This window comes from Sceloporus occidentalis, unplaced genomic scaffold, assembly GCF_023333645.1.
Source record: "Sceloporus occidentalis isolate IW3139 unplaced genomic scaffold, rSceOcc1.0.p SCAF_129, whole genome shotgun sequence".
Classification (NCBI taxonomy): Eukaryota; Metazoa; Chordata; class Lepidosauria; order Squamata; family Phrynosomatidae; genus Sceloporus; species Sceloporus occidentalis.
This window is the reverse complement of record NW_028317109.1, coordinates 577,397-592,547: the sequence shown is the minus strand read 5'-3', so window position 1 is coordinate 592,547 and position 15,151 is coordinate 577,397. Positions and strand designations below refer to the sequence as shown.

The 15,151-nt window shown below is 40.7% G+C and overlaps 1 protein-coding gene across 1 annotated transcript in view; it reads left to right on the top strand.

Annotated features, from left to right (window-relative positions):
* LOC149281661 (ALK tyrosine kinase receptor-like) overlaps window positions 1–15,151 on the top strand; it is a 168,188-nt gene that overhangs the window by 123,612 nt on the left and 29,425 nt on the right. The window contains exon 5 of the mRNA XM_089499097.1: window positions 13,095–13,242. Coding sequence (XP_089355223.1) covers window positions 13,095–13,242 — 148 coding nt within the window. The remainder of the gene's footprint in view (window positions 1–13,094; window positions 13,243–15,151) is intronic.

Genomic DNA, 15,151 nt, shown 5'->3' with positions numbered 1-15,151 from the left:
AAAGATGTTAATAGCGGTGTTATCCTGTTTGCTAAAATCTTTGCGAAAATTTTTAGATCCACATTTAAAAGAGATATTGCTCGGTAATTAGCACATTCATCAGTAGATTTACCACCTTGGCACTAGGTAATAAGTCTGTTATCACTCCGTTTGAATAAGAAGTCATATTGCATTTATATAAAAGATGCTGCTGACTTTCCAGAAAATTGCAAAATAAAAGAAGTTTTAAAGGGCAATATCATGAAAAATCTAAAACCACACAAAGCACTATTATTATGGTCTTGCTACGAATTTATTAGACTAACAACAAGTTAATAACTAATATAACTAATAACAATAACTAATAACAAGTTATGCAGAGCCCTGCATAGAGATGATCTGTGTCATCAGAGTCTCAGAACACTAAGCAAATTGTCCACTCCGATCACTCCAATCCATCCTCAGCCACTCAGGTTATCGTTCTCCTTCCTCTCAGCCAGCAGATCCGCAAAGGTCTGGGCAGAATACACCGGGTCCTCGTTGATCTTGAGCATTTGGAGCTCATAAGATCGATGATGGCAAGAGAGACTCAATGCTTTAGCACCGGCGACAGATAAACTCCCCCAAACATTTCAGCAGCTCGCTGGTTGAAGCCCGCAAGAATTTGGGAGGCGTAGGGGTCTGGGTGGAGGCGTCCGGTTTCTGCTTCCGGTTTGAGAAGAATGGCCTCTTCTTCGTGGATTTCCCATGATCGTGTCCCTGAGAGCCTTTACGAGGGAGGCACGAGGCAACGCACTCCCCATGATTGGTGAACCTGGATAAAAAAAACATAAACAAAACAACATAAGATTCTGTTTAATAAATGACAAACAATCAAACTCATCCATTACTAAGAAATGTTCTCCTATGATATGGAATAAATACCAAAATGTAAAAGCCATCGATTCCTCTGATTCCATCTAATTAATCATATCATCAGTAATCATATAATGGGTTCTTTCAGTCCCTGAGCAGATGACCTTCCTAATGTTTTGCTCAAATATTCATTTCTTGGGAATATTTGGAAACCAAAACATTATCAACAAAGATCTGGCTTATGGTAGATACAGATATTATTACTATATTGCCAGTACCTGTCCATCAGACGCAGGACCTACCTTCAGATATCACCGGATGCTTCTATGAAAACGGAAAAATCGAGTTCTTCCAGTCGTTTGGTAGAAGATAAGATTTCCTCTAAAACCACTAATCCAACACTCTTTGTGTGATGTCTTGGACAGTCAACTATTATTATGGTCTTGTTACAAACGTATTAGACTAGTAACAAGTTACGCAGAGCCCTGCATAGAGATGATCTGTGTCATCAGAGTCTCAGAACACTAAGCTAATTGTCCACTCCGATCACTCCAATCCATCCTCAGCCACTCAGGTTATCGTTCTCCTTCCTCTCAGCCAACAGATCCGCAAAGGTCTGGGCAAAATACACCGGGTCCTCGTTGATCTTGAGCATTTTGGAGCTCATAAGATCGATGACGGCAAGGCATCTCTTCCAGAAAAAACGCCTCGTGAAGCCCTCCACCTTGAATAGTTCAGAAGGGTACGTGGTGGCACTCCCCATGTAAGAGCAGGTGACATACGCGCAGAGCATCACTTCTGCCTCCAACTCTTCCTCGTTCTCCAGTTCTGATGAGATCACCTCACGGCACAGCATGTACAGAAATATCACGCTGGCCGGGGATAAGAAGCGGTTCTCGTCCCATCTACGCAAGTCGCTGTCCAGATGTTTAAGCCAGTAGACCGGGTCCAAGGGAGAGAGAGACTCGATGCTTTGGCACCGGCGACAGATAAACTCCCCCAAACATTTCAGCAGCTCGCTGGTTGAAGCTCGCAAGACTGTGAATTTGGGAGGCGTAGGGGTCTGGGTGGAGGCGTCCCGTTTCTGCTTCCGGTTTGAGAAGAATGGCCTCTTCATGGATTTCCCATGATCGTGTCCCTGAGAGCCTTTACGAGGGAGGCACGAGGCCAGCGCACTCCCCATGATTGATGAACCTTCAAATATCACCGGATGCTTCTATGAAAACGGAAAAATCGAGTTCTTCCAGTCGTTTGATAGAAGATAAGTTTTCCTCTAAAATCACTAATCCAACACTCTTTGTGTGACGTCTTGGACAGTCTGCACAAGGAATGATTCGGTTCACCTGCGCTCCTGCAGTTCTATGGAATCTTCATTATGACATCACAATTACTGCACAGATTGCATCACTCTTTATGACATCAGCAGATAGCCTGACCAGGCTGCTTCCTACCCCAGTACATTTACACATCTGTTATGGAGTCTCTTTCGGTTTGTAAGATAGGAGTTTATTTCTGTCCATACTGTCTACTGTAAACATATCCATTTCAATAATTTTTATTGAAATTTTTATTTCATAGACTGTAGTAACTTACAATAAACTTTTGATTTGAAGAAAATACATTAGAAATGTGTTACAACTGATATTCAATTCCGAATTGGTCTCCTATAATTGAATTGGCTCCAGTACATGAAAATAATAAATTAATGAATATTAAAATAAGAATATATGAGCTGGATACAATATGAAGAAAAAATACTCCTGACTTAGAAAACAAAAACCACTGGCCTTGTTTCTACCTTTTTCTGAACCAATTATTAATATTACTTGTTGAACTAAAATACAGAGCATTGTTACACTAGCAAAGACATACATTTATCATTAGATATCCAGACATAACTACACATAGCATATGATATATGCTGAAAATTCATTACTATTAAGTCGAGAACAAAAAAAAAATACATGTTTCTCCATGGACCCATTTACACAAATCCATATACAAAGATATCTATCCCTACATACACATGCATAATATACATACACATATACCTACACATGCATAATATACATACACATATACCTACACATGCATAATATACATACACATATACCTACACATGCATAATATACATACACATATACCTACACATGCATAATATACATACACATATACATACACATGCATAATATACATACACATATACCTACACATGCATAATATACATACACATATACCTACACATGCATAATATACATACACATATACCTACACATGCATAATATACATACACATATACCTACACATGCATATACATCCCTGTTTCATTCCTCTTCCCCTCCTTTTTACTGACTACTCTACAAAAAGAAAGAATAACCATATTAAGTAAGAGTTTGTTTGAGGGCTATATTGGATATAGGAGCCCAGACCTGATCATATAAAGCCACTGAATCTGAAAGAGAATGAGACATGTATTCCATGTTTTTTATATCTAATAAATTAGGTACTGCTCCTAAAAGAGCAATCTCAGGTGAGACCGGAACATTCAATTGAAGTAGTTTGGATGACAAGCAAAAAATTTGATTCCATAAAGGTTGAATTTTGTGGCAATGCCACAGAATGTGACTTAGAGTCCCCCTTTCTCCACATTCTCTCCAACAAAGATGAGAAATATTTGGGAACATATGATGTCATTTCTCTGGGGTGAGATACCATCTATACAATATGTTTTTTTATTAATTTCTTTGTGATTAGCGCACCTAGATGTTTGGGAAAGAGTACGTACATTTTTGTTCCATTGTTCTTTTGTAAAGTTTATTCCTAATTCTACCTCCCGTTTGAGCATATAAGGTAGTTTGTCTTGAAGCATTTGCTTTTGTAGGAAAAAATAACAAACCGAAATAGCCTTTCTTATATAAGGCACTTGCTTGCAGAGATTCATAAGGAGTAAAGTATTTTTATTACCTATTTGTAACAGATCCGAATAAATTGATAAACAATGTCTTATTCGTGAATATACATAAAATTGCTGATATGGTATACCCCAAATCTGATGTAATTGTTCAAATGATAAAAAGGTATTCCCATGAAACAAAGCATTAACCCGTTTTATGCCTTTTGCATACCAGATGGATAAATCTATGTTAGGAATTAATAAACCGAGTGTTTTAAATGGGGTAACCGTTTGAATTTTAAATGATTCAGGACACAAACTAGCTGTCCACTCCCGTGTTTTTAATGCTATATTAGATGGTTCCAGAGTACATTTTACACTGGGGCGAAGATGTTTAGGAAGCCATAACAGTTCTTCAGGTTTATAAGAAATTAACATATTATTCTCTAAATCAACCCAACCAATTTGACCTGGAGGGGAAAGAAACAAAATAGCCTGTGCTAAAAGTACTGCTTTATGAAAAATATCTAAATCCGGAAGGCCTGGTCCACCCAAATCAACAGGTATTCTTAATAAGTTATCTGCTATTCTCAGGGGAGGGCTGGCAGCCTAAGGCCTGGGGGGCGAGTCTAGTCAACTGGCCCATTGCACCATCAAAGCGGCTGCGAGCGACATTGAAAGCGGCCGTTGTGCGGCAGTCACTCCACCAGCGCCTAATGAAATTAAAGTGGCCGGCGTGCACGCACCGCATGCCTCAGCTCTTCATCTCACCCCTTTTAAGACGTGGGAAGAGGAGCTGAGGAATGGCCGTTGGGTCTGACAGCCGCATGATGCAGGGGGGTACCGAGAGTATTTGGCACCTGTGGCAGACCCTGTATGTGGCACCCCCCCCACACACTTTAAAACTGCATAGTTTCTATGGTTAGGCAAACATTGACAGGGGTACAGCATATTTGTTATCATTATATGCTTAGGGATTACGCGGTACCACCGTCAATGTGTGCCTATACATTGAGCCAGACACTGACAACCCCTATCACTATATACTAAGCCAAACATTGATGTGGTGTAGGCTTACCACTTTAGTGACTGGCATAGTATATAGTAGGGATGCACCGAAATGAAAATTCTGGACTGAAACTAAAAATTCAGCATTCACTTGGCCAAAACTGAAAAAAAAACAAAAAAAAACTTAAAAATACTTTATTAAAAGTAACACCAAAATTAGACAAAAAAATCAACAATAATATTAACATATATATATATATATATACACACATATATATAACAACAATCACAATCCTATCATGCCCAGGTTCTAGCATGTGCTGGCTGACTTAGCATGATAGGAGTGTGATTGCTGTTTGCAATTATATATATATATATATATATATATATATTAATACTGTAATTGAATTATTCTGTCCAATAAAAGTGTTAACACACCGAAGTTGGACCAAAAAATAATTTATAACAGCAATCACACTCCTATCATGCCTAGGCAGCCACAACATGCTGGAATCTGGGCATGAAAGGAATGTGATTACGGACTCCCTATGCCAAGCTATCCCCCAACACTTACACATCCATGCTATCTGAAACCCTCATTCACAAACATTCAGCATAACACCCATCACTCTCACACACTTACATTCAGCATAACACCCATCACTCTCACACACTTACATTCAGCATAACACCCAACACTCTCACACACTTACATTCAGTATAACACCCATCACTCTCACACACTTACATTCAGCATAACACCCATCACTCTCACACACTTACATTTAGCATAACACCCATCACTCTGTCAGATATTTTATGATAGAAAACATGTATTCCATATATTCTGTACTTTACATGAACACAAAATGGAGTCAGAGCCATTTTATTTTACTTAATCATGTAGTGATTATTTTTTTTTTTGTCCTTGTTCCCTCTATAATTGAGAACAAAGGAGTATTCATGTATATAGATGTTTCAGTATATATGATACAATTAATGTTATCTTCCATGAGAAAGTTAAGGAGTAGACGCTGCATATCTTTAGAAATGTAACTTGGAATGGGGGATACGTCGTAAGACTACCAAGGCCTGAGTTACTATCTAGGACAGACCTGGGCAAAGCACGGCCCGCGGGCCACATCCGGCCCGCTGAATAGCTCGGACCGGCCCGCAAAGAGTGTCCTGGTGACTCACCAATGAGTCCGGTGTCCCCCCCCGCCCCGGTCACTTACCTTAAACTCCTGTGTTGGAAGCGTTTGTCTCGGGTGCCGGCGCTTTACGCTGGGCGCCGGCATATGACGTCAGACGCCGGCGATCAGCAGTGAAGCGCCGGCACCCGAGACAAACGCCTCACGCTTCCAACACAGGAGTTTAAGGTAAGTGACCGGGGCGGGGGGGGAGATCCTGAGAAGGGGGGGTTAGGGAGTTAGAGGGGAGATACTGAGAAGGGGGGGTTAGGGAGTTAGAGGGGAGATACTGAGAAGGGGGGTTAGGGAGGGAGGTCTTACTGTGTGTGTGTGTCTTACTGTGTTTGTGTGTGTGTGTCTTACTGTGTGTGTGTGTATCTTACTGTGTCTGTGTGTGTCTCACTGTGTCTGTGTGTGTCTCACTGTGTCTGTGTGTGTCTTACTGTGTCTGTGTGTGTCTTACTGTGTCTGTGTGTGTCTCACTGTGTCTGTGTGTGTCTTACTGTGTCTGTGTGTGTCTTACTGTGTCTGTGTGTGTCTTACTGTGTCTGTGTGTGTCTCACTGTGTCTGTGTGTGTCTTACTGTGTCTGTGTGTGTCTTACTGTGTCTGTGTGTGTCTCACTGTGTCTGTGTGTATCTTACTGTGTCTGTGTGTGTCTCACTGTGTCTGTGTGTGTCTTACTGTGTCTGTGTGTGTCTCACTGTGTCTGTGTGTGTCTTACTGTGTCTGTGTGTGTCTTACTGCGTGTGTCTTACTGTGTTCATAGCTTATTCAGTTATTGTAATAAATATTTTAGCCCATTTTTTAGCTCAAAATATTTTTTCCTTTTTTTTCTCCTCTAAAATCTAGGTGCGTCTTATCAGCAGGTGCGTCTTATAGAGCGAAAAATACGGTATGCACTCCGAAGCCTTGTTCATTTTGTTCACTTCTGTGCTGTGCTAATAGTTATTCAGGCCTTACTTATTCAAGCACCTCTACCAATGACGTAGGCTTGAATAACTTTATTAAACAGCACATAAGTTAACAAAATGGACAAGGCTTCGGAGTTTGTAGTTTGTAGAGGTCTGGCCCTCTAAAACCATTCCAATTTCTCATGTGGCCCCATGGGAAAATTAATTGCCCACCCCTGATCTAGGAGGTAACACCTGGCGATTAGGGTAACCAAGGATAAATTCCAAACACATATTTAATGGTTTTAAGTTAATTCTTAGACCAGAGCGTCTCTCACAGGTAAATTAAGAAATTACAACGGTGTAAATATGAGTAGAAATCCTAATTTTAATGGGTAAAACCCACCTCTCCAATCAAGAGGTGGAGGCTATGATAATAAGCTCTGTTTTTAAGCTTATGTCTTGGATAATTGAAAAAAAAAGACGGACCTTAAAAAAAAAATCGCACCCTGAAACAGACCGACCCGGACGGACTTATTCACCAAATTTACCCCAGAGAATTGGAATCTTAAGATTCTGGCACCATATTTCACTCTTGGAGTTACTTTGAGTTCTAACCTATATAACTGGTAGAAAGTTATATTCTTTTCCACTTAATTTCTTGTCAATGAGCCTGGATTAACTTCTACAAGGACCAGTTGGACAACAGCAACAAGTGGTGGTAAATATAATTGTTTTATTATTCTGAATAGAGATGAATTTTGTCTTCTTCATATAGAATTCCCTGTTTCTGGGAAATAGTATATTGCATTATTGTATATGGCGGCTTGTGAGACTGCAGCTTATAACCCGTGATAATAACAATAATGAAAAGGTATTTTTACCTATAGATGAAGTTTGACATCATTTGCATCTATTAGAAATTTCATTAATACTCGTAGACGTTATTAAATTACTTTTTAATTTGTCATATTAGTTAAACTAATATAAGAGAAATAGTGATATTTTTATTACTGCCCTGATTATTATAAATTGTTGGTTGCTGAGTGGACTGGAAATTAATTGTGTGTTAGACTCATATAGTACTAATTCATATTGATAACTATCGATAATATATTGTATTTGAATTGATTCAATTTTGACATGTTTTAAGAACTTTGTGTTTTATATTATGCATTGTGTGACCCATATATAGATTTTATAAATTGTATTCACAATAAATAAAAATTTTTGATTGACTATCGTGGCGATATCTATCTAATTTGAATTATAATTTTCGGCGATCTGAAAGAATTTAGGATCGGAGATAAAATATAGGGTATCTCCTTAAATTAATATTGTGGATGTGGTACTGCAATGTTTGGTAGCGTCATTATTTTGCGTATGTGATAAAATATTGGTTTTGCCTATTTTGTCTCATTAATATCCCTAACAACTCTCACACACTTACATTCAGCATAACACCCATCACTCTCACACACTTACATTCAGCATAACACCCATCACTCTCACACACTTACATTCAGCATAACACCCATCACTCTCACACACTTACATTCAGCATAACACCCATCACTCTCACACACTTACATTCAGCATAACACCCATCACTCTCACACACTTACATTTAGCATAACACCCATCACTCTCACACACTTACATTCAGCATAACACCCATCACTCTCACACACTTACATTCAGCATAACACCCATCACTCTCACACACTTACATTCAGCATAACACCCATCACTCTCACACACTTACTAATCCACTCTCTCCTACCTTTTCTTCTTTCACTCTCACTTTTCCTCTTCCTCCTCTTCTTCTTCTACTTCTACTTCTTCTTCTTCCTGTCCTGTGCACTGAGCGCGGAAGACGGTGGGCGTGGCTTCAGTGTTGTGCGCCGGGATTTGGCATCAAGTCCCGGCGCACAGCCACAGTTGCCGCGCGCACCGTTTCTGGAGGCGTGCCGGCATGGTGGCAGCCCTCAGATGAGCGGCAGCCGGGGCGGACCGCCCCCCCCTCCCTCCCTCCCTCGCCAGGTACGCATGACGGCCGCATTCAATCCTGCTCGCGGCCGCTTAGTTTTTAACTTTGCGGCCGTAGCCGCATTGAATGCCTGTCTGCCGGTTGTCCGTCCGGCCCACCGGCCCGGATTTAGGGCGGCCTGGGGGGCAATTGCCCCCCTGCCCCCCGGCCCAGCCCCTGGCTATTCTATTTTTTTGTTCCTTGGTTAATAAATGTGTTTACATCTTTTTGATACTTTAATAAAGTAGCTTTAGATATATGTAGAGGGATCATTCGAAAAATGTATAATCATTTTGGAAAAGCTGTCATTTTAAAAGCAGCTGTTCGACCCAACCAGGATAAGTTATACGTGGCCCATGAATTAAAGTCTTTTTTAATGTCTACCCACAGTTCAGATAGGTTTGCTGGAATCATTTGTTTCATGGTATCAGTCCGTTTTATCCCTAAATACTCTATATAGTGCATTTTCCAGAGAAAATCATATTGTTGTTTCCGAGTATTTATCGTACTTTGTGGGAGATTTAATGTCATAGCTTGAGGTTTTTTAGTATTCATTTTATGGTATGATATTTTACTATAGTATTCTAATATATTAAATAATGAAGGGATAGATTTTTGAGGTTCAGTAATGGTTAATAAAATATCTGCAAATAAATTAAATTTTAATGTAATTCGTTCAGGTACGGGAAAACCCGCTCCAGAATGACGTATTTTGATAGCTAAAGGCTCTAATGCCAGTACATATAATATCGGAGACGATGGGCACCCCTGTCTTGTTCCATTTGGGATAATAATGTCCTTGGAAACGAATCCTTCATTTAAAACATTTGCTATTGGGGAAGAGTACATTGCCATTATAGCTCTGACAAATTGCACATAGAATTTATTTTTTTTCCCTAATCTGAATGACAATCAGTTTTCTTGCGTTATCAAATGCTTGTCTACCTTTAATAAAACCTACTTGGTCATTAAGGATTAAAGATGTAAATAGAGGTGTTATCCTGTTTGCTAAAATCTTTGCGAAAATTTTTAGATCCACATTTAAAAGAGATATTGCTCGGTAATTAGCACATTCATCAGTAGATTTACCACCTTGGCACTGGATAATAAGTCTGTTATCACTCCGTTTGAATAAGAAGTCATATTGCATTTATATAAAAGATGCTGCTGACTTTCCAGAAAATTGCAAAATAAAAGAAGTTTTAAAGGGCAATATCATGAAAAATCTAAAACCACACAAAGCACTATTATTATGGTCTTGCTACGAATTTATTAGACTAATAACAAGTTAATAACTAATATAACTAATAACAATAACTAATAACAATAACTAATAACAAGTTATGCAGAGCCCTGCATAGAGATGATCTGTGTCATCAGAGTCTCAGAACACTAAGCAAATTGTCCACTCCGATCACTTCAATCCATCCTCAGCCACTCAGGTTATCGTTCTCCTTCCTCTCAGCCAGCAGATCCGCAAAGGTCTGGGCAAAATACACCGGGTCCTCGTTGATCTTGAGCATTTTGGAGCTCGTAAGATCGATGATGGCAAGAGAGACTCGATGCTTTAGCACCGGCGACAGATAAACTCCCCCAAACATTTCAGCAGCTCGCTGGTTGAAGCCCGCAAGGATTTGGGAGGCGTAGGGGTCTGGGTGGAGGCGTCCGGTTTCTGCTTCCGGTTTGAGAAGAATGGCCTCTTCTTCGTGGATTTCCCATGATCGTGTCCCTGAGAGCCTTTGCGAGGGAGGCATGAGGCCAGCGCACTCCCCATGATTGGTGAACCTGGATAAAAAAAAATAAACAAAACAACATAAGATTCTATTTAATAAATGACAAACAATCAAACTCATCCATTACTAAGCAATGTTCTCCTATGATATGGAATAAATTCCTCTGTTCCATCTAATTAATCATATCATCAGTAATCATATAATGGGGTCTTTCAGTCCCTGAGCAGATGACCTTCCTAATGTTTTGCTGAAATATTCATTTCTTGGGAATATTTGGAAACCAACACATTATCAACAAAGATCTGGCTTATGGTGGATACAGATATTATTACTATATTGTCAGTACCTGTCCCTCAGACGCAGGACCTACCTTCAGATATCACCGGATGCTTCTATGAAAACGGAAAAATCGAGTTCTTCCAGTCGTTTGGTAGAAGATAAGATTTCCCCTAAAATCACTAAACCAACACTCTTTGTGTGATCTCTTGGACAGTGAACTATTATTATGGTCTTGTTACAAATGTATTAGACTAATAACAAGTTATGCAGAGCCCTGCATAGAGATGATCTGTGTCATCTGAGTCTCAGAACACTAAGCAAATTGTCCACTCCGATCACTTCAATCCATCCTCAGCCACTCAGGTTATCGTTCTCCTTCCTCTCAGCCAACAGATCCGCAAAGGTCTGGGCAAAATACACCGGGTCCTCGTTGATCTTGAGCATTTTGGAGCTCATAAGATCGATGACGGCAAGGCATCTCTTCCAGAAAAAACGCCTCGTGAAGCCCTCCACCTTGAATAGTTCAGAAGGGTACGTGGTGGCACTCCCCATGTAAGAGCAGGTGACATACGCGCAGAGCATCACTTCTGCCTCCAACTCTTCCTCGTTCTCCAGTTCTGATGAGATCACCTCACGGCACAGCATGTACAGAAATATCACGCTGGCCGGGGATAAGAAGCGGTTCTCGTCCCATCTACGCAAGTCGCCGTCCAGATGTTTAAGCCAGTAGACCGGGTCCAGGGGAGAGAGAGACTCGATGCTTTGGCACCGGCGACAGATAAACTCCCCCAAACATTTCAGCAGCTCGCTGGTTGAAGCTCGCAAGACTGTGAATTTGGGAGGCGTAGGGGTCTGGGTGGAGGCGTCCCGTTTCTGCTTCCGGTTTGAGAAGAATGGCCTCTTCTTCGTGGATTTCCCATGATCGTGTCCCTGAGAGCCTTTACGAGGGAGACACGAGGCCAACGCACTCCCCATGATTGATGAACCTGGATGAAAAAAACATAAAAAACGAAACATAATTAGATTCTATTTAATAAATGACAAACAATCAAACTCATCCATTACTAAACAATGTTCTCCTATGATATGGAATAAATTCCTCTGTTCCATCTAATTAATCATATCATCAGTAATCATATAATGGGGTCTTAATGTTTCTTCCTAATGTTTTACTGAAATATTCATTTCTTGGGAATATTTGGAAACCAACACATTATCAACAAAGATCTGGCTTATGGTGGATACAGATATTTTTACTATATTGTCAGTACCTGTCCCTCAGACGCAGGACCTACCTTCAGATATCACCGGATGCTTCTATGAAAACGGAAAAATCGAGTTCTTCCAGTCGTTTGGTAGAAGATAAGATTTCCTCTAAAATCACTAATCCAACACTCTTTGTGTGACGTCTTGGACAGTCTGCACAAGGAATGATTCGGTTCACCTGCACTCCTGCAGTTCTAAGGAATCTTCATTATGACATCACAATTACTGCACAGATTGCATCACTCTTTGTGACATCACAATTACTGCACAGATTGCATCACTCTTTGTAACATCGCAATTACTGCCAAGATTGCCTCACTCTTTATGACATCAGCAGATAGCCCGACCAGGCTGCTTCCTACCCCAGTACATTTACACATCTGTTATGGAAACAGAAAAGGCTATTCACTAAACAGCAAGTGCACACAGCGAGTTCATGGCATCTAGTGTGCACATCACGGGCTATGTATTCACTATTATTCACTCACATTTGCCCCGGTGAATGAATTTGAATTATTTTTCATGTAAAATGCATATAATTGAAGTTACAAGCCTTTGCCTGCAAAATGTAAAGTCCCATTCAAGTACATGCAAGCGATTTGTGGGTTAGCGAATATACAATTGCTTTCCAGGTGCCAGCGTGTGACGGCAACCAGTTGACCGCTAAGAATTTGGGCCATTAAATGCATTTTAGATCATATGAAAGCTGTCAGCTCCAGCGCTGACTCGGCCAATGCAGGGGTTGATCTATTCAGACCATGTATAAGAAGGGCGGCTGCGGGGCTGCAGCTTCTACCTAAGATTTTATTTATGAAATAAGTCTTTTAATTCACTTCCTTGGAAAAGTGAACTATTGGCGGCATCTGAGTAAGAAATGCTTTAAATTCTGTGATTATGGCCAATCCATAAATATGTTTTCCTCTCCTGTGATTGAGTTGATGAGGTTAACTCCTTTCTTTTTTTGTTTTAGGATCGCAGGTTATGGAGCCGGTGGCGGAAAAGGGGGGAAAACCCAGACGCGAGCCCACGGCACGTGCATAGTGGGTATATTCGAACTCCAAAAAGATGACGTGCTGTACATGCTGGTTGGACAACAAGGGGAAGACGCATGTCCTCAAGTAAGGGATGAATCCGTAAAAAAGCAATTAAAATAATAACTTTTCTTAATAAATACGTTTGTTGTCAGTACATCTCTGTAATGCACCCTTACAGGCTTAGGACAGATTTATGGCGGGCCCTGTATAATGTATAGTGAACGTGGGTGGAATTGACCTATACATTATGCAGGACGGGGTTGGCCCTTCATAATGCAGAGTGAAGTATAAAGATTTGTGCTATGCACAGTTCCTATAGGTTAAGACGGGCCATTCGTCCAATAGAGGCTTAGATGTAAAGTAAGGAACTTTACTGAAAGGGTGGTAGATAAGTGGAACAGCCTCCCAGCAGAAGTGGTAGAGGGTAATACAGTGAGGGTATTAAACATGCATGGGATAGACATACGGCTCCTGAATCTAAGACGAGACCAACGACTACTTAAGGTTTGAGTCTTTGTAGCAGGAGAAACGGGGGCCGAATGGGGCCGATCTGCCGGTAGATTCTGTCTTTCAAAATAGTTCCCATAAAAATCATTCTGACTTTTAGAGCTGCAGAACCCTGCGATGCCCTCATCCCCGGCAAACAGAGCTCCTAGAAAAGATGGACCACAGAGGAGGAAAGAGAGACGGGGGAGGGGTTTCCAAAGAGGGACTGTTGGCAGTTATGCTATAGCGAGACCTTGCTATCCAACTGCGTTCGCTAATTCTGACCTTATTAGCCGTCTATTAAAGATATAGTTGAGTCTTCAGATAAAAGACTTATTTTTTGGAGAACTGGTTTAATCAAGGAGTGTCCGTGTCTATTGTTAAAATCGGGGGTCAAATAAATTGATGAGACGCGGTTCCAGAAGAGATGTATCGCCTGCTAATGTAATATACATCTCCCCTACTGTACACGATTGCGTCTACTTAATTGCATTGTAATCAGAGATTCCACGCTATGACGCTCAACACAAAGGTCTTTTATAACGTAATTTATATTTCTTTGTGATCCTGAAACCCGGAGCACTTCATTATTTCATTAAAACACTCGCCGCGTTGGAGAAATTCAATTAGAGAAAAGGGATCGGTAAAGGAAGCTCTTCCTCCGGCCCATTAATTTACTTTCTGTAGAAAGGATTTTACGGAAAGAATAGCCAGAGAGTGACAATTATGATTTATCGGTACCCCTAATACAATCATCCGCTCCGGAAAGCCAGCCTTGAATTATGTACTTTGTGAGGAACTCCGTATTTTATGAACACATTTCCGACCTACGCTTTCGGTTGTCAGAAATCTGCTGGCTGTAGTTCACCTTTAATTGTGGAGGAGTTGGCGCGCGGAATCGCTCAACAGTATGGAAAGCGGATGAAAATGCGGGTAATAATTGTTGTACCCACGGCTTCTGCACCCCAGTTACAAGCAGCGTTTATGGAGAGAATGTTCTGTTCAGTTGTATTCCATGCAAATGGTCAAATCCATGCAAACTCCGTCATGGAGTCCCACCAAGGCGGGTCTACTCATCAGTCGAGTTACAAAGATCATTTAAATGGGTCGAGCAAGCCTACTCAAACAGTAATTGGTTCATGAGAAGTTGCAGTTGAGTGGAGTTGGGCGTTGAGTTGGTCGTTCCAATTGTTCCATTGATTTGCTGTCAAGGTCAACTCAACCGCTTTGGGTTGGAGGTTGAGTGGGTTGTTAAGTCTCTCAGATATGTTAAGTTTAATAGGGTTCTCGGTCCGCCTCTTCCAGACAGGTCAAGTTGCTCTTGTCGAGTTGTTCGACTTGATGTGTTGAGCCAGCTTCGTGTGAGCTGCTCCAAGTTGGTAGTTGGGACACCTTGAGTCAACTGAGTAGGTATGGAAATTTGTTAAGTGAATGTTGAGCTTCTCAGTCTCAATGAGTTTTGCAATTTGAATTAATTACCAACTTGATTCAAATCCAATCGAACTCG